The 19,488-nt window shown below is 38.2% G+C and overlaps 1 protein-coding gene across 1 annotated transcript in view; it reads left to right on the forward strand.

The window, feature by feature from the left end:
• Positions 1-331: 331 nt before the first annotated feature.
• ASCC3 (activating signal cointegrator 1 complex subunit 3) overlaps positions 332-19,488 on the forward strand; it is a gene marked incomplete at its 5' end in the record, with an annotated part of 249,988 nt that continues 230,831 nt past the window's right edge. The window contains 3 exons of the mRNA XM_084261793.1: positions 332-421; positions 1,230-1,380; positions 4,939-5,522. Of these exons, the coding sequence (XP_084117919.1) occupies positions 332-421; positions 1,230-1,380; positions 4,939-5,522 (825 nt within the window). The remainder of the gene's footprint in view (positions 422-1,229; positions 1,381-4,938; positions 5,523-19,488) is intronic.

A 19,488-nucleotide genomic window follows, 5' to 3' on the forward strand; every position in this document is an offset into this window, starting at 1 on the left:
TGGTAACTTTTCTTTAGGGGTGAGAGAGAAGAACCTGCTGAGCGACCTCTTTGTGTTACCACATCTTATTTATGCTCTGTGCCTTTCACCTCCCTCCTATTCAATCTTGATAATCAACTTTTTCAGAGAGATTGGGTTTTATTTTTTTTTTAAAAAGACTTGTTTAATTGAAGTGCCAGCCAAGTTCTGCTTGCTCAAAAAGGTCTTTCAAGTTTGTCATGCGAGTTCGTATTTATGGCATTAACAAAGCTGTGTTGTTACTTTTGTTCTCATCTAGGTGCTTGAACTGGGATTTAATTTCTCATCCTATGGATCACTGAATGACTAACAGATGGCCTTGCCTCGTCTTACAGGCGCTCTACGCTCCTTTTCAAATGTCACTAAACATGAGGATTACAGTGAAGAATTAGCTGACTTAACGGTAAAGATATTTTTTTCTCTTCCAAAGCAAAATTGTAAAGTATTAATGTGTTTATAGAATAAAGTTTGCTTTTTTTTAATTTGCATTGCTATTTTGTAAGACTAGGCAAGCAAAACCGGGCAGAGTATTTGTAGTTTCCTGTGTGTTTTGCTACCGTGTCCTCACTCAAAGTCAAATTTGCTGTAGTTTTGTGATTTATGTTAGGCCCTTACAGTCATGAAGTTCTATGTGGATAGGGCTGTTTGGCTCTGTTAGTCCAGCCCTGTTATTTCGTGTTGTGGGAAGTTATAGAAGTTGGGCTAGGCTGCTATGTTTTTAGGTCTGAGCTTATGCAGAGGTGGGGAGCCAAACATTTCCCTTTGAATATTATGTTAACTTCAGACTCCTGGGGAAGTTTAGAATAAATTTACTAATACTGAATTTAGGTACTTTTTTCTTTCCTTTTTTATTTCCTATGAAATAATGCATTAAAGCAATAAATACGTTGTGGGAACCTGTAATGTGAAAGAAGTTTGGAATCCTGTGAGCTGTAAATCTCTTCAAGCTGCAGGAGTTACAGAGTTACAGAGAAGTCTCCTTTGAAAAGAGTCACATAATGAGAGCATCTTCATGTATGTGTGTATTCTCCTCCCTTTGCAGCCAAGAAAGTGACCAGAACAGGCAATAGGGAAACTACTTGCGATCATTGCTACATATTGACTGAATGCAATTGGAGAGAATTTTTTTAATCTAGTATTTCATTTGAAATGAACCTCCATATACTATTTTGAAATAAATATGAAGAAACCCAAATGTTTTCCATTTTCAGACTAAAAGATCGAAACTACATGAGCAGTTACTGAAGTCTGATCTTACATGGAAGAAGATATTAAAGTTTGTTGATGACAATCTGGACAAAAAAGATCACCAAACTGTAAATAGTGATTTAAAAACTATATTGCAAGCTGCAAAACAAATAGGTACGTTTTCATTCTCTGGTAATCTCATAATATACTATTTTGTTGGGTTTGTTTTTGTTTTGTTGGTTTTCTTTTTTCCAGGCTGCTTTCTGCCTGCAGGTACAACTTCTACCCTGACACCAGGTTTGCCCTGAAATATCTCTGAAACTCCAGTTAATCTGAGATATTTACGCACAATTTGTGCTTCTGTTTCATTTTAAAATATGATTCTGTTACGTGCATGTTCTTGCTTTTTGATAGTATATTGTGTAGTGTGTGGTATTGTTTGTGATCAACCTTTACTAAGCAAAAGCAACACCTTCTTTTGGAATGGCAGTACCCTGAGAAAAAAACAACCTTGGTGTTACCTGTTTTAATTCCACTTGAGTGGTAGCATGAAAAATTGGACTGCTGCATAGGCACAAATGTAAAACGTATTCTCTGGAATTAAGCTTTTAAAACTGAAACATTATAGCAAAGAAAGTGGAAACTTAGTTTTGATTGGAAACTTAGTTTTTGATTGACAGACTGAAACTAATTGAGCTTGTGCTATTAACTTTATTAGCTGAGCACATGGCTCAAGCTTTACCTGTCACATATTTTCATTTCAATCTAATCGGTATATTTTCCTCTTTTTCTGATTGAAATAGAAGGAAGCCTAAACAAGAAGACTGAGAGAATTAGTTTATATGTATAAAAATATATCACACTTTTTTGCCTTATAGACCAAAGGTTTTTTTATTGCAGTACAAATGTTAACCTGTCTTGGATTTCTCTTTCTCATCAGTTCTTTTGGAAATAACTACCAAATTGAGAAAGAAACAAATACCTAAACACAGACTTTCAAAAAAGGCTAAGCAAGTTACTGGTGTCCAGGATGTAATACAGTTGTGCTGTACAGTTGCACAGAAGATGTCTGTTAAAACTGTTAATGGTAGCAATGGCTGTTGCTTTAGTGAGTCATCAGAAGAAAAACTTAAACTCTCAAATCACTGCCAACTATTATTTGAACTCTTCTAAATGTGGTCTAAACTTTGTAGCTCATTCCTTCTATGATAGTGACATAACTCTTATTTTAAAAGACTTGGTCCTATTTTTTTAGAAACATTATTTTTTGGTAATACAAGTAGTACAGCTTGTGCAGCTAGTAGACTTTAACCTCTCTAGACCAAAAGTTCAGCATGTGGCCTCTAGGGAATTGCTTGTATGCCTTTTTAATCTTAATTTCAAGGAAATGAAATCTCAGCCTAAGCAACAGATACTGTAATGTTCATTTACTTTACAGGGAAAATGTCACTTATGGAAATTATATCTTTCCAGTACCTGAAGGGGGCCTACAAGAAAGCTGGTGAGGGACTGTTTGTAAGGGCATGTAGTGATAGGACAAGGGGCAGTGGTCTTAAAGTAGAGCAGGGTAGTTTTAGATTAGACATTAGGAAGAAGCTCTCCACTATGAGGGTGGTGAGATACTGGAACAGGTTGCCAAGAGAGGTGGTGGAGGCCCCATCCCTGGAGGCATTCAAGGTCAGGCTTGATGAAGCTCTGAGCAGCCTGATCTAGTTAAAGGTGTCCCTGCTTATTGCAGGGGGAGTGGACTAGATGTTCTTTAAAGGTCCCTTCCAACTTAATGCGTTCTATGATTCTGATTGGCTTAAAAACAATAAGGAAAGAGTAGCTTCAAGTAATCCATTTCTTGCCATCTTGGCTGGCTCATATTTGGAGGGGAGGTATCTCTTGAAAAATAGAAGACCTTAGTAATACCGGAGATTGCATGGACAGAAAACCAAAGGACCTTTTCTCATATCCTTCAGTACAGCTGCTCTCCTAGTTTAGTAATGTGTACTTCTGTTCTAATGCAAGTGACTTGAATTACTGATGAGTATTTGTATGCTAGGAATGTGAAAGTGAAGTTCATGCAGCCAAACACAGATCTTTAAGCTTTTGGATGTTGGGTGGTTTGGTTTTTTCTTGCAATGCCTATTTAGTTAATGCTGGAAGGGAGGCTGAATCACCTTTATCCTTTGAGATATATTTACATATATATTCTTTATGTGTGTACCTTATGCCATGTATCTTCAGGTATCTAATTATCTTGTAAATATCACCACCAATCCTCTGCATGAACTTTTCAGCTTTCCATAGTGCACCATGGGGAAATTCAGGAGAAATACTGAATTTTTAGTGACCTCCATTTATATGTTGTGTTTAGTTACTCAGCCTTATTCCAACTGCTTACACTGGATTTATTTTGCTCTTTCCTGTTATGTTGTGGGTGTAAAAAGCCCCTTGCTTTTGCTGGGGTTAAATCTAACAATTTAGATCAGGTCACAAATAACAATGTCAAAGTAATTAAGAATCTTCCCACTTAGTTCAGTCAATTTAACTGGCAGAAAACTGGGACATAGAAGAGCAAATACATAGGTCCATAACTGAATAGCAGCAGGATACAGAGGCCAAGCACAATACAGTTTTCATTGCTGAAAAGAAAATAGCCACATTTACTATGCTGGAAGTGTACCTTTTGGGGCTTTTAAAAATTAGTAATATCGTTCCTTTTAAAAGAAAGAGTTTGTTTTAATAATTCCTGTGTATGAGTCATGCTGGGTCGTTCACCAGTGTTATCACTTAAATTATACTGTTTTCTTCTGGAGTGATGAGAATTGACCAAATTAAGACATCTTGACAATAGTAGCTTGAAACTCTCTACAGTAAGCTTTTAAGATGTTTTAAAAGTTATGCGATCTTGTAATAAATGTTAGTTATATGAGCAATGTTGGAGTAACCTACCAAAATTTTTAGAACACAATTTCTAAACTTTAAAAAAAAAGTCTGCATGTTTCCCTGACATAAAACTAACAGAAAACCCCAGGATTCTGGCTGGTTTTGTTAGTTTTATGCTTCATGACTTTAAAAATCTTGCTTAATAGTGACATTTTGGTTCATACAGTGGTTTTGCTTGTGTTTCCTTTAGTACCTTTGCAGATACTTGTGTAAGAGGTAAATTCGTGTTTTTCTCTTAACGAGATATTTTTATTTGCATAATGTGATATTGTTTAGATATAAATCTGAAGTAACATGTTTCTTTGCTTTAATTTCTTTGGGCAATTTTTCTAACAAACACATATTCTGTAGTAATACTATTGGGAATAGAATACTACATGAAAGGATGTAGTAATTCCCAACTGAGTTCTCTACACTTAGTTTGTTATGAATATTCAGATTAGGCAGTGAATAAACATTGATACAAAGTGAAAATTTGTTACCTTTAAGCAGCTCATAAATATACTATTGTGAGCTTAAGACCACAGGCAATTTTTTCATCTTGGAAAAATAAAGCATTGGTAATCCTTAATATGAATTTCTAGGAAGTGGAAAGATAATGAAGACACATGCTTTATCATGTGCCTTTTATCATTCAGTACCTCACAACAATTGCTACTTGTTGTTATGGCCTTAGTTTCATCTCTCTCTCTTGCTGAGACTTGCATCAGGAAGTTGAATACAGTTATGTTAGAGGTAATAAAAGAGAATTAGATTGAAGTGTATAAAGTTACATTTGTTTTTTGGTTTTATTAACAGTTGGAGCTGAAAATGGACAAGAAGCAATTGAAAGTGGAGCTGCTTTTCTCTTTAAGACATTTCACAGGAAAGAATGTGTTGGCCATGATGAGACAAAGGCTATCAAGCAGATGTTTGGGCCATTTCCATCATCGTCTGCTACTGCAGCTTGTAATGCCACATGTCGGATTGCTTCTCACTTCACCGAAGAACAGCTTACAGCTCTTGTACAGATGGCTGAAGAGCAAAATGGTGATAACAGAGTGTTCTTTGGTAAAAATATAGTGTTTTCATTTGACATGCATGATTTGGATCACTCTGAGGAGCTGCCTGTGAATGGTGAGACTGATGGACAGAAAGTTATAAGCTTAGATTATAACAAATTTCTGAATAACCAGCTGAATCACTTACAGAATTACTGTGATGAGAAATCTAATCTCAAATCTTTGGAAAAAGTAGACGATTCTTTTTTGTGGTGTGAAGTTGGAAAGTATCTGAATGAATCTCAAGGGGGTACCCCTGGAGGGCCAACAACGGAAGACCTCTGCTGTACTTTGTACGAGATGCTCGCTTCTACCAAAAGTGGTGATGAACTTCAAAATGAGGTACAGTAAGTAGCCTATTAACCATACTGCATGTATCTGAATGCTGCACAAATAGAAATTTATTTCATACTAGATTATCCCCAACAGGCTTTATCCAAGTGTTCATGCTTTTTTTGCCTTGAGAAATTACATGGCAGTGTCTTAATTTACCGGACGGAAGATGGATACAGTGTGAGTTTTATGTGTATAGTCTCCTTTCCCTAAGGCTGTTACCTTTTTTGGCTTTTTGCTCAGCTTCTCCATATTTTTTTTAATCAACAGCCACTTTAAGGTACCATGTAACAGTGTGAGAACTTGTGAAAGCAAACCAAAGTTAACTTTCTTGGGTGGTTCTGTCTCTGTTTTCAGAACCTTCCTGTTTCTGGAGGGAAAATTGGAGGAATGTGCAGGTGGTACTAATTTTATCACCTCTTTATTTTTATAAGGAAAGGGAGAGGGTTTATCTCAAGAAAGGCACAGAAAGCTGGTATGAGAGAGAACAGTTGCAGAGAGGTTGGAGTTGAAGGATAAGTATAGTGGTAGGAAGGAGAAGAGGATAATTAAAGTGTGATGAAGAGGTTTTCAAGATGTATGCAGGATTGGGAAAGAGTTCTTCCAGTTTGCTAATTGCTTCTCCTGTGCAGTTTTGTTGTGTTTAGTTCACTTTTCCCTACTTCCCTCCCCTGAAAACAACCAGTACTTCAAGTCTCACATTAACTCTTCAGAAAGACTTTAGATATTGAAAACTTGGTGCAGAAATACAACTGAATGTAGGAATGAATAAACACTCTTGTGAAAGACAGTATAATGAAAAGTTTTCTGGAATTTTGCCATTACAGTTTTAGGCTTTATTCTTATTACCGACAGCATTATGTGGCAGAAAAGAGGACCTGAATGTTTCATTTTAGATTTCAATAACTATGTAGTGAAGTCTATGGTATAATGATACGGTTGCTGGAATCATATTCTAGTTTTGTTCAGTAGTCAGTAGACCACGTTTTGGCTGTTTTTAGAAGCACTTTTTTAATATGAATTTTTGTTTACAAACTAATTCGAATTTGAGAACCTAAATATGCATACAATGGAAGCTGATCTGATTTCTGCTGGGTTAAAATATATTTGAAAAAATAACTACTGTGCATGTCTGCAAACAGTGTAACGTTTTGGGTTGTATTGAGGGTAGACACATGAGAATAGAAGATTGATCAGATATTTGCAAAGAAGAAACTTGTATATCAAATTAAACAGTTTAAAAAATGGAGTATCTTAATTTGCCATGGAGACATGAAGTTTATTAAATGGAGAGGAATGGAGAGGAATGGAGAGTTTATTAAATGGAGAGGAATGCTTCAAGGGTTCTTTCTACAGAAAAACCTGGGGGTCCTGGTTGATGACAGGTTGGCTATGAGCCAGCAGTGCGCACTGGTGGCGAAGAGAGCCAATGGGATCCTGGGATGCATCAGGAAGAGTATGTCCAGCAGGTCGAAGGAAGTGATCCTCCCCCTCTACTCTGCGTTGGTCAGGCCCCACCTGGAGTACTGTGTCCAGTTCTGAGCTCCATGGTATAAAAAAGACAGGGATCTCCTGGAGAGAGTCCAGAGAAGGGCCACGAAGATGATTAAGGGCCTGGAACATCTCCCATATGAGGAAAGGCTGAGTAAGCTGGGTCTGTTCAGCCTGGAGAAAAGAAGGCTTAGGGGAGACCTAATTAGTGTTTATAAATATCTTAGACTTGGGACGCAGGGGGATTTGGCCAGCCCCTTTTCAGTGGTCTGTGGGGACAGGACTAGGGGCAATGGCTGTAAGCTGGAGCATAGGAAGTTCCGCACCAACATGCGGAAGAACTTTTTCACAGTGAGGGTGACGGAGCAGTGGAATAGGCTGCCCAGGGAGGTGGTTGAGTCTCCTTCTCTGGAGATATTCAAGTCTCGTCTGGATGCCTATCTGTGTAATATGAGATAGGGAGCCTGCTTTGGCAGGGGGGTTGGACCCGATGATCTCTTGAGGTCCCTTCCAACCCCTAAGATTCTGTGATTCTGTGATTCTGTGATCAGCAAGATTTTAAAATATAGTCAACAGAGTATTCAGAAATAATTCTGTACTTCTGTGTAATACCTATTTAATGATTTTAATTTGTAAAATGTTAAAGGAACTGCTTGAAGCCTTTCACTTGAAGCAAGAAGAAATAACTTTATTTTTATTCTGCAACTTTATCATCATAATGGATTGATAAATCAATCGGCAGAAGGTGCAAGCTATCAGGTTTTATGTAGATCACTGATAAATGCTTCTTTGGTTTTTAGAACAAAGTCTTTCTGGCAAACTTTCTATTTGGATGTCTTTACAGGAGTTTTAATTTGACAATATCAAAAAATTTACTCTGATGTACACAAACCTTTCTAAAGATTATTTTACAAAAGTAAATCATTTTCTTTGTGTTACTAGAGAGAAAAAGGATTCTTTCCTTTGAGTGTCTGAAACCTATATCTTATTTTGGATTCTTAAGAACTCTTAGTAAGAAAAAAAAAATAAAAAAATTCTGCCCATGCTCATTATTTCGGCCTTCATGTTGCCTTGCGAAAGTCCTGTTAATTCCTTGTTCATTGCACAGTGAGGGGGCCGTATTTGAACCTGATCACCTTTTGTTAATAAGCTAGCTGCCATTTGCATTGTGCTCTTGTCCATGACTTGGAAATGTCTTTTGCTCTTTAGATTTTGCCATCTCTTAAGGATTTATTTACTTATTGGCTGGTGGCATTAAGAGCAAATGAAACCTGAAGATAAACCAATTCTAGAACTAGGTCATAGATCTGCCATATGAGATGGTAAAAGTAGTATGTGATTGATTATGCATTCTGAAGTCTTACAGTAATTGAGGAGATGCATACATGTTGAAGTTCCTTTGCTTTGTAAACCAAGGGGGGGAAAAAAAGCTCTTGATTTGAGAAGGTAATTCATTGTAAATAAAACCCAGATTGTAAAATATGTTTTTATATTTTAAAACTGTTTAGGAAGAAACCACTACCAATTTATTTTCAAATAGGAAAGAACGTGCTGGTGGTGAACATATTGTCCAGTGGAATTTTCTAAGACAATTTCATTTTGTTGTTGGGCAAGATGTGTTGAGATTTCAGATCACATTGAGCATATGAGTGTTTTTTTGATCATTTCAGGGGTGATATCCTGGGTTTTTTTTGTCAGTGTATGTATAGGCACACACATGTATTCTGTTTAGGTTTTTATTTGCTTAATGAACTCTGTGAAGAATTGAAACAAGCTTTCAATTCTGTATAGCTTGTGCTTAAAGTAGTTAGCAAGGTAGAAGAAACAGTTTGCTTTCACTATTTAAGAACATATCACACTTTCTTTGGGATGGTTTATCTGGCACATCACTGGTGACTCTTAATTAGAGGAAAATTGATTCTTCTGCTTGGAATGATTATGGGAGTTAGAATTATTTTTCACAGTGTTTAGGACACATGCTTTTCATTGGGGACAAAGTCTAGTAAAGTGAAATGACAGCTGCTGGAGCAGGCTTTTCACTGTATGTCAGATTTTGTTGATGAGTATGAAATCATACAAGACCAGTATTTTAAAAAAGAAACAAAAAGCTGGTGACAAACTATAGAGTTTTGTGGAATAACCATTACTTTTTAACTATTTTTATTAAAACTTCATATGCTGTGCATTACTTAGTTTGCAAAAAATACTTGGTGTAAAATAGTGTGCATTCCTCAGTTTGAGTATGCAGTTTCTGCTGTGTGATGAGAATGAGACTGCTTTCTAGTATATGACTTGTCTCCTAGAATGAATACCTGAGGCATCTTGAGAGCATTTTAGCAACTGCCTTCCCAGTGTAACTAGGAGAAGGTTGAAGGAGTTTAGTCCTTCACTGTGGTGTTCTTTTTCCTGTGAACTCTTGCCATAGGTTATGTGCAAAATTTTTCTGAATTTAGTTTGGAGGTACTGATCTTTATTTTTACACTAATGCAGAGGTACGTTATCCCTTTAACATAATAAACCAGGAAGAAATTTCCTAAAGAGATAAAATAACTAGAGGGAAAAAAAGGAAATGCAATCAGGATTGTGTTAAGATCTAGTTTATTCTCCATAGATTACGAAAAATCGTGCAATTTATTCATCTCAGGGCAAGGAAAGAACTTTGTCCAAATAAAATTATGGGACATTAATGTCATTCAGCATATTAGATTAGATGGTGTTTCCTAGACAAAATCATGTTAAATGCTGTATAAATGACTAGAACACCACAAGGCGACGATGTGAAACAGTGGAACTGTTTCAAGAAAATTACATTGCAAGTAGTAGTTCTCACGTTATGTGAGTAGTACATGTGTTTATCTCTGCATGATGCATTTATTTGCCTATAAAAAGACACAGGAAGTTTATTGCTTAAGCTTCTCTTTTCAGCTTTATAGTCGTGACTATCTCCAGCTCTGCATTGAAAGGTGAAGTATTACTGTACTTGAACTACAACATCCAGGGATTCCATCAATTAAATACAATCAGCTTCATTGCAAATGGTTGTAGTTGGAAACAAAAATTCCTTTTTACTTAATTTCTAGGAATAATGCATTATTCATCATTCCTACTGAAAAAGTAAGATATGCTTTTTTCCTTGTCATAAGCACCTGAGAATATTTACATGGTCAAAACTACTTTTAAGAGACCAAAGGCTGGTAACATGGAGCTTGAAGGTGCTGTTTTTTTCCTTCAAGGGTCAAAACCCAAACACATTCACAGAATTATAGGGGTTGGAAGGGACCTCAAGAGATCAATTCCAACCCCCATTTGTTTCAATACCTTTCAAATAAAACTGGTCCTGAAATCAGTAAAGTAGAAGTAATGGAATACAGGTTTTATATGATAGGGGTAGGGGAGGAGAGGTGAAGAGTTGAGCAGCATCTCTTCCTGTATGTGTTCCTTAATAGATCCATCCTGTTATATACATGTCATCAGAGTGTCTCTGAATGCCTGATGTGGAAACAGGCTTCTAGATAGTTTTCTCCGGGCTCAGCTACTTGGAGCTGTGTTGTGTCTCAGGCTTCTTCCTCTAACTTTTCTTTGGCTGACTTTGTCACTGGTGGCAATATAATATGTTGGGTTTTTTCCACTTGAGTTTGTCTACATTGTTTCTGTTGCCCTATCCTAATCCCACCACAAATGTCTGCCAATATGCTTTCTTGGTTGAACCTCTAAATGCTCTTGAGATCAAGAACAAGGGGAACTTAACTGATTTGTCAATTCAGTGAACTGTCTGGAGGTTCCTCTGTATTTGCCACCAGGCTTTCTGCAAGAAGTACAGAAGAGTAAAGGAATGCAAAATCTATGTAAAGTTTCACAGAATCTGCGAGGGACCTTATCTGTCATGGATACAATGTAAACTCCCCTCAAGTGGTCTGGAGTTTTGTTGCCTGGGTGGTTAAAATGACCCCTTGTTACCTGCTTTCTAGCTTCATTCACAGCTGGTTTTATGATCACTTTTCCGGTGCTAAGTTATCTTACTTTTAAACCAGTATAAAGAATAAGGGTCAAAAAACTGTGCTAATAACTTCTTACTTGACTATGCTACAGCTTTTCAGTGCTGCCTTGCCTTGTCAACTTTTAATGCTTTTATTAACACTCGTCTTCACAAGTTAGTGTCCTCATGTGGAAAGCTGTAGTGTTGTAAATGAAGTTCAGATGTGACACAACTGTACAAAATCACATTACTTCAGAATAAGACTAAGTAAGTGTGTAGCTTCTGTCTCCAACTAGTGACCTAGTATGTGCTGCTGACAAAGAGCACACCGCAGGCACTGTTTTCTTTGTGCTTGTTGCTCTCAAGAGTAGTCAGTTACATTTGCAAATAAAACCGGTATGTTCCAGCTAATAGTACCCAAAAAGTTGATGACCTGATGTCCTGGTTCTGGCCAGCCCAGAGTTAACCTCCCCAAGCAGCCAGCACAGGTGAGCTGAGTTAGCCCAGGCTGTTTTCCACACCACCTTATATCACTTCCCCATAAAAGGGGCTGGCTGAGGAGAGGTGTCTCCTAGGTGCCTCCAGGGCAGTCTGAGTGTGGCCTGGGCATCCAGTAGGTCCTCCTATCCTGCAGTGCTCAGTGTTTTTGTCTCCTAAGGTAAGGTACTCAGGAGTGAGTTATTTGCCACAGGCTGCTATTTTTCCCCTTTCATGGTGCTTTTGTCAGTAAACTGTCCTTATCCCAACCCACAGGGTCTCTGCCTGTTTCTCTGAGAGTGAGCATGTGGTGCTCAGCCACTGCTTGGAGCTGAACTGCCACAGTGGCTTTGTGCAATGCTGCTGGAAGAATGCAGATAGGAAGATGTCCGTATTTGGAAGACTGTAAATTTCAATGCTTAATCACTGCTTAAACAATGTCAACCCTCTGCTTGGGGCTGATCCACCACACCTGAGAAACTAACTTCTAAACCTGAACTTGGTTTAGTAATTCTCAGCTCTGCACTGAGAGTGATTCCCTGAGCAGTCTGAATGTCATTTATATTAAGAGCTCTGAACGCTTCCTGGTTTCACATTATAATACTGACTGTGAAAAGTGCTTTGACATTTCATGTTTTGCAGACTTAGGTGACTGTCAGGTGCTAGTTTTGAGATTGCACAGTATGTCAGAAGAACAGGCTTCAAGATAGATGCGTTGGAGAAGCAGGCTGCATGAGCTGTGCATGGTCTGCTCTCACACAATATTTGGCTAATTCTTTTGCTTGGCTTAGAGGGCAAGTGGAGCTTGTTTGCATAAGCTGTGTACCCATTCCCCTAGCTACCAGCTGACCTTCTCCATCAGAAGAGTGCAGTGTGCAGGTGAGAAAGTAGATGTGTACTTTTCTTAAGTGAAGTACACTGTGAAGTGTCAGCTTTTTACTGCTTTGTAGAATGATGCATTCTGGACTTCAAATGCTTAGATCCTCTAAATATCAAATGAGAATGTTCCACGGTTGTACTTGTCACTGGCTTGGCAAATCAGTTTAATTGTGTGTGCTCCAGCATTCCCAGAAGGTTGTCTGTTCCCTGTCAAAGCCAAAGCTTGGCTTTTCTGTATAAGCTACTGCTCTTCACTTCAGGCTTAGGACTCCCAGATGCAGCTTTTCTATCTTCATCTAAAGCAGGACCAAAGGTGCTCTAAGACCCCTGTTGTGAGGCTGCTGTTTTCCCTGCATGGTTTACATCAAGCCATTATTAAGTAGAGAAAAACAGCTTGGGTATCCAAAGTGTGATTTGACAGAACCTGAGGCCAATGGAAATAATTTTAGTATATAATATTTAGAAAAATGTAGTGGGAAACACTTTCAGAAATATAAATTACATAATTTACTGAGGCATAAGTAAATAGTACAGTTTGTTGTGAATGAGAAAATTAAATTGGCCAGAAACTGAAGTCAGTATTGAAATCACATCAGGCTGATGTGGTTGTCCAAAGTGAAAGAAAGAGGAGGTGAGAATATATTTTCACGTGAGTAAGTGCGAAGACAGAACCTCTAGGATAAATACTAGAATTATTAAAATTAGAGATTTGTCTATAATTCCAAAAGGGTTTTGTTTTTTCTTCTTGTCTTTGTATATATTCTTAATTTATGTGACTTGTAAACTATGCATACATACAGCTGATATTTTACCTGCACAGCCAGCAAAATAAGACTGTTACAGAGTAGGATTGCATTAACATGTATTTCTATGTGGCTGGGAAAATTTTGCCACTTAGATCAGCTTCCATGTTATGGTGCCACTGCATTTTAATGAAACTTACCCAGTTCCTCTGTGGGAATCTGATTATGCACTCAGTGGTTATATATTCTTTACTGACTTTAGTCTAATCCAATAAGTTTTACACTGTTAATGTTGGTATGAGCAGATGTAATAATAACTACAGAAAACGAAACTGTGGAAGTTGAGTGAAGCAATTAGCAAGTAGAATTTTGGAATAAGGAGTCTACTGACTATCCTTAATCAAAGTAATCAAATGTTAAATATCCTGATATGTTAGGTAAATTGGCATTCTTTACAAATAAAGAATGCTCAGGACATAAGAGTATGTATTCAGGTATGTAGGTATTTAAACAAAATCAAAAAAAGCCAGAACCAGACAATATTGTTTTAATTAAATATTTCAAAAACATCAACATCTGGATCTTAAAAATATCTGGCAGTATCTTCTTACAATAAAGGTCTTTAGAGTGGGATATAGTGTTATAACTTTATTTCGTAGTTGATCTTAGGTGGAGACTGTGTTAATAAAGACTGCCTGTTGATAGGGAAAGCAGTTTCAGAAGATGATTTCATCATTACTGTACATAGGCAGCGCTAAAAAAATAACGGGAGAAAGGTTCCCAGGAGGGTAGAAGGTAGCACGTGAAATAAAGCATGGAAAAGTGAGGAAATGACATACAAAAAAAAAAAAAATTGCCAGTCTGGCTTGATGTGAAGAAGTAACATGTTTTGTGTGGGAGTAATGCATCAACGGACTGTGGCTTGCGGGAAAAGGCACTCGGAGAGAGGGAGGGCAGAGCAATAGACTGGCAGCATAAAACAGACATTTTGTAAATACTGGCTGTTCTTCTCAGTGAGGAAAAATGTCTCAGTTTTGGTTAACTTTCAGATTCTGGGTAAGTTTGTTTCTGGTGCTAGCATTGTTTGTGAAGTAACAGAGCAATTTTCACTGTTAAGAGATGTGCATGAGTATCAACTCTCGGAAGCGTTGCGCACAGAGCAGTTGTCTGCTCCCTGTGAGGCATTCTTTGGGATGCTGTGAGCTACCTAATTGCTCCTTTTGGACATGGAATTTCAGTTGCCTGAAAGGATTTTATAAGAATTAAGGTTAGGATATTATTATTTTAATAAATATTCAATATCTGTTTTTATATAGGGCATAGCCACACTACCAGTGCTTCTTAAAGGGAATTGTCATCAGTTGTACAGGTCCCTTTACCTGCTACATAGTTTCTACTGTTGGTACTGGTTTTTCATTATTTCTGAACTACAGTTCATTTTGTATATTTTCTTACAATATGGAATGAAGTCTGAAGTGATAATTAGTGTTATCCAATAAATGTATAAACCACTTCAAAAGTTATAACTGGCTTCTTTTTGGTGACAGAAGGAAATAGAAGTACTTACCTGACTTCCAGCCATGTTCCTCTGTTGCTTGTGGAAAACTCTTGAACCAGCCCTACCAGTCATTGTTACTAAGCTAGTAGTGATCATAAAGTTACCTAGAAGTTTGGGTCTGGTGAGTTGATCCTGGCTGGAGTCAAGGTGCTCACCAAAGCTGCTCTGTTGTTCCCCTTCTCTGCAGGACAGGGGAGAGGAAAAGATAACAAAATGCTTTTGGGTTGAGATGAGGACTGGGAGAAATTGTTCACTAATTGTCATCATGGGCAAAACAGACTCAAATAAAAAAAAAATACTCATCTCATGCAGCACAGGGAGACAGGGGATGGAGATTGTGGTCAGTTCATCATGAGTTGTCTCTGCCACTCCTTTGTCCTCAGGGGGAGGAGGACTCCTTGCATTCTTGCCCTGCTCCAGCATGGTGTCCCTCCCAATGGAGGTTGTCCTACATCAACCCCTCTAAATGTGAGTCCTTCCCACAGGCTACAGTTCTTTACAAACTGCCACAATGTGGGTCCCTTCTATAGGGTGCAGACCTTCAGGACTAGACTATTCCAGTGTGGGTTCTCTGAAGTCACAAGTCCTGACAGCAAATCTGTTCTGGTGTGGGCTTCTCTCTCTATGTGGTCACAGGTCCTGCCAGGAGCTTTTTGCAGTACAGGCTTCCCATGGGGTCAGAGCCTCTTTCAGGTGTCTCCACTTACTCTGGTGTGGGGTCCTCCACAGGCTGCAGCTGTAATCTATGCCCCACAAACCTCCATGGACTGCGGGAGGACAGCCTGCCTCTCCATGGTCATCTGCTCTGGTGCCTGGAGCTCCCTCCTTCACTGACCTTGGTGTCTGCAGTGTTTCTCACATCTTCTCACACTTCTCTCTGGCTGCAAAACTGCTGCTTTTTGTTTGTTTGTTTGTTTCTTTCCCCTTCTTAAGTATGTTATCACAGAGGTGCTGCCACAGTTCCTGATGGGCTCAGCTGGTCTGTGATGGAGCTGGCTGGCATGGGCTCTGTCGGACATGGGGGAAGCTTCTGGCAGCTTCTCACGGAAGCCACCCCTGTATTTCCTCCCATGCTGCTACAAAAATCTTAGCCACACAAACCCACAACATCAGGAAACCTGTCTATGATCATTGAATGTTTACAAATGGTTATGAATCCCACACTTAAGCATCATAATCTAGAGATTTGTTGTAAAATATGGAAGAGCAATATCTAGCAGTTTTCTCAAGTGTCTGGGATGTAGTAAAGAACAGGAAGGGCTCATAGCTGGGAGTAACTTTTATATAGTTCACATTCCTCCTAGTTTCTATTATGTCATTATTTGCTTATGTCTTTGCTGAAGTCACTCCAAAATTTCATTTGAAAACCTCTGAATTCAAAATGGCTCTATTTGTCTTTGGCTAAAGTGTCCTAAATGGTGCAGGGGAGTTTGCTGAGGACAGACTGAGTTTCTGTTGCCATTGTATTTCTTTCATGTAACTGTTTAGTAAAAGTTAATTTGTTAGGTTTGTCTTCAAATAACTCTCACATGGGTTTACTATAGGAAGTTGTTTGCATAGTAGAAAATAAAATCCATCTGTCTTTAGAAATTACGCTTTGGTTAAAATCACTGAAGAAGTGGGGTCACTTTTATGAGGCTCTGTTGAGCGAGCAGGTCGAAAAGCTACTGTTTTAACATCCATTTGGATTTTAAACCAGCTAATGTAAATAAAATTGCTTTGTATATGCAACACCACATGAAAACTGGATGTGATGCGTGTTACATGTTAATGTAACGTAATCTGCATTTCTATTAATGTATTATGAAATCATAGCCTTAGTGTTTAGTTCAGCTTGTGTGTGTACCCTTGCATCACAGATACTTTAATGTCAAAACAAGTTGCCTCATAAAACGTGTTTGGTTTTAAGCGTCAAAGTGACTTTTCCATTTGCTCAGTGAAAAGACTCCGTAGCCCTAACAAATTAACATATCACAAAGCTTATTCCCCATTACCTAGTTCTTAAAAGCAGTACCCATTATGGGAAAGTACAGACATATGTGGATCACCCCTGTGGTGTTTTATCTTTCTCTTGTCATCAAAGCTTCCAACTTGGCATGAGACTGGCTTTTCAAGCTCATATTCTTCTCTTTGTAATTTTATGAAAATTACTAAGAATTTTATATTCAGACAATACAAAGCTTGTGTCTCACTATTCATAACTATGGCGCTTACCTGCTCCCTATTCATAAAGAGAAAATAATCCAGTTATTTTTGGTACAGTTTTCTCCTTGTGGCCTTTTTTTTTTTTAAATAATCAGATGTATACAGCTCTGTTGTTGTCCAAGGACTGTTGAAACCCCAAGGATGACAGGGAACTTTGTCTTTTTCTGAAAACAGAGCCATGCCGTCTCCCTTCATAAGAAACAAAATTGAATGTTGTTTTGAGCACTGGTTTTTGAGGGTAGAACTTCAGAAATGATGAAAGCCACAGTGAGAGTCAGGGGATGCTAAGTTTTATCTTGGTGCTAAGAGCTGATCACTCTTCCTGTCAGTTACTTTTCCTCTTTCCTGTCGCCTTCTTCAGTTTTGTACTGAGAGAAAGCTTGTTGTGTCTTTTAGGTGGTATGAGGCTTGATCTATTCATGGTAACCTTTGAATCAGCTCATTAAACTTAATGAGATCTTTTTCTAGAGTGAGCCAGTCTGTAACAGATAGAACTTTTCCCTTATATTTTTATTTTTATGGAGACATAAGGAACTGTAAGTTCTGCAAGAAATGCAGTCAGAGATGGCACCTGAAAGATTAAGACTCATTAATTAGACACAAAATCCCTTTCCTACAAATCACTTTATGGAAGGTGGGAATGGGGGAAACAGCACAAAAAAAAAATCCACAAAAGTCATAGGACCACATTTCTGGTGGCTGTCAGTGCTGTGTGGTTTCCAGTGCCTCATGTCTGCTGCAGGTTTCCTCGCCAAAGAAGAGTTTGCACGGGTGCTTTACTGGTGGGCTTGCTGGTAAACACACAGAGCCACTTGGTAGAACTTGTTTCCTTGCAAAGGTAGGCCAAAAATTAGTCTTGCAGAAGATGAAACCTTTTTTCTTCTCTTGTATACACGTTAAATAAGATGGAAGGTTGTGTTTCAAGATAAAACTTGTTTCCTTGCTGCGTACGGCAGGCCAGGGTGTTGGAGCACACAGCATGAGCCTTTCAGTCTGATGCCCTGGGGAAGTCTGCTGGGCTTGTCAGCTTTTCGTGGAGGTCTTAATTGCTGTTCTAATTGGGATAAAACCAGCTCTCCGTATTAGTGTCCTGTGCTACTCTTTATCAACCACCGTAGTGAAACAACATGAATTAACTACTTGACTTTCTGACATTTTCTTGTATGTCATCGCTAGACTTGAGGATAACCAAAACGTTGAGCTACAGGTGAATGGCTCCGTGCTCAGCTACGTCCCTCTCCTGAAATGGTCAGGATTGGGAACTGCCACCCTTTAAGAATATCTGCAGGTTTTTGTCTTTTGCAGTAAAGAATTCTGTGCCCACTGCTTGCCATACTGGAAGTGTCTGAAGTCATCAGCCCTAGAAAAATTGCTTTAGATGTTTGATTCTGATACAGAAACTTCCTCTAGAGATGTATGTTTCCTGCTGGATGAAGCCAGATTTGTGTAACCCTATATCCCCTTTCCTGTGTGCTTTCATTACAGAATGAGGTAGGCATCTGCAGTCCCCTATTGAAGTTATGCTCTTAAATTTATTTTTTTTTCTTCAGGAGGATTTGGATTACTGCAGTAGTGACATAGGCATCTGTGAAGTATCTTTACAAATACTTATTCAGTAATTCCAAATTTGCCTGCTCCCTATGCTTAGAAACGTGGCAAGTGCAGCAATTATCAAATCCTAGGGAGGTTGGTTCTTCAAAATTCATAAACAGCTGATCCAAGAATATTTCTGAAGATAAACAGTAGTTTAAGAAATCATGTAAGAACAATTTTTCCTACACTTAAATTGGTCTTCAGGGCTTCCTTTTCAAAAGGCATGGCAGTAGTCTGCTGCTTGTAGCTGGGTTTGACATTATTTCTAATTACTGAAGTCCTTAGGCTAAATGAATTTGTTGTAGTTGCCTTTTAGCTATGTGTTGGAAATTTTCAGAATTAGCATGTCTGTGTAAGTTTCTAATTAGTCAGTGTTAAAACATTGATGACAGTGGTGATCTCTTCAGTCTACTTGTGTTTGCTTAAAAATTTACTAAGATGCCTTGTGGTTTTGTGCTTGTCTATTTGTCAAGTACAGTAGGCAGTTTTAATACAGATATGCATGAGGAGATGGAGAAAGCTTTCCTGCTAATACTTTAGAATTATGCTGTCATATTATGCTGCTTTTTACATCAAAATACTAAAAAGATATCTGTAATCAAAACTGATAGGAATCAAATAGCTAAGACAGCTGGTTTAAGCCTATTAAGCAATATTTTTATATGTTTTGAATCTGATAGTCCAGTGTTTTAACTTTAGATTTCAATTGAATTTAAGAGAAGTCTTGACTGGTACCTGTAGGCTGAGTCTCCTAAGAAATTGGGGGGGGTATATGAATTTTGGAATTTTTCATGCTGTGATTAATTTATTTCTAGTGTGTAGTTCAAGTAAAGTTGCACAGTTCTGTATGGATACAGAAATGCAGAAATAGATGGCATGCCAGTGTGCTGAGGAGATACAGTATTAAAAATAATAAATGCCCATATATCTATTTCCGCATCAAACTTTTACACTTGGACTGTGTACAGAGCTGAACACTGGATTTCTAGCAGTTCTGGTTGCATCATAGTAATATGAGAAGAGCACCAAAAGCTGAGTAAGAACTTGTCATGA

Source organism: Gallinula chloropus (genome assembly GCF_964237585.1).
Source record: "Gallinula chloropus genome assembly, chromosome: 3".
Classification (NCBI taxonomy): domain Eukaryota; kingdom Metazoa; phylum Chordata; class Aves; order Gruiformes; family Rallidae; genus Gallinula; species Gallinula chloropus.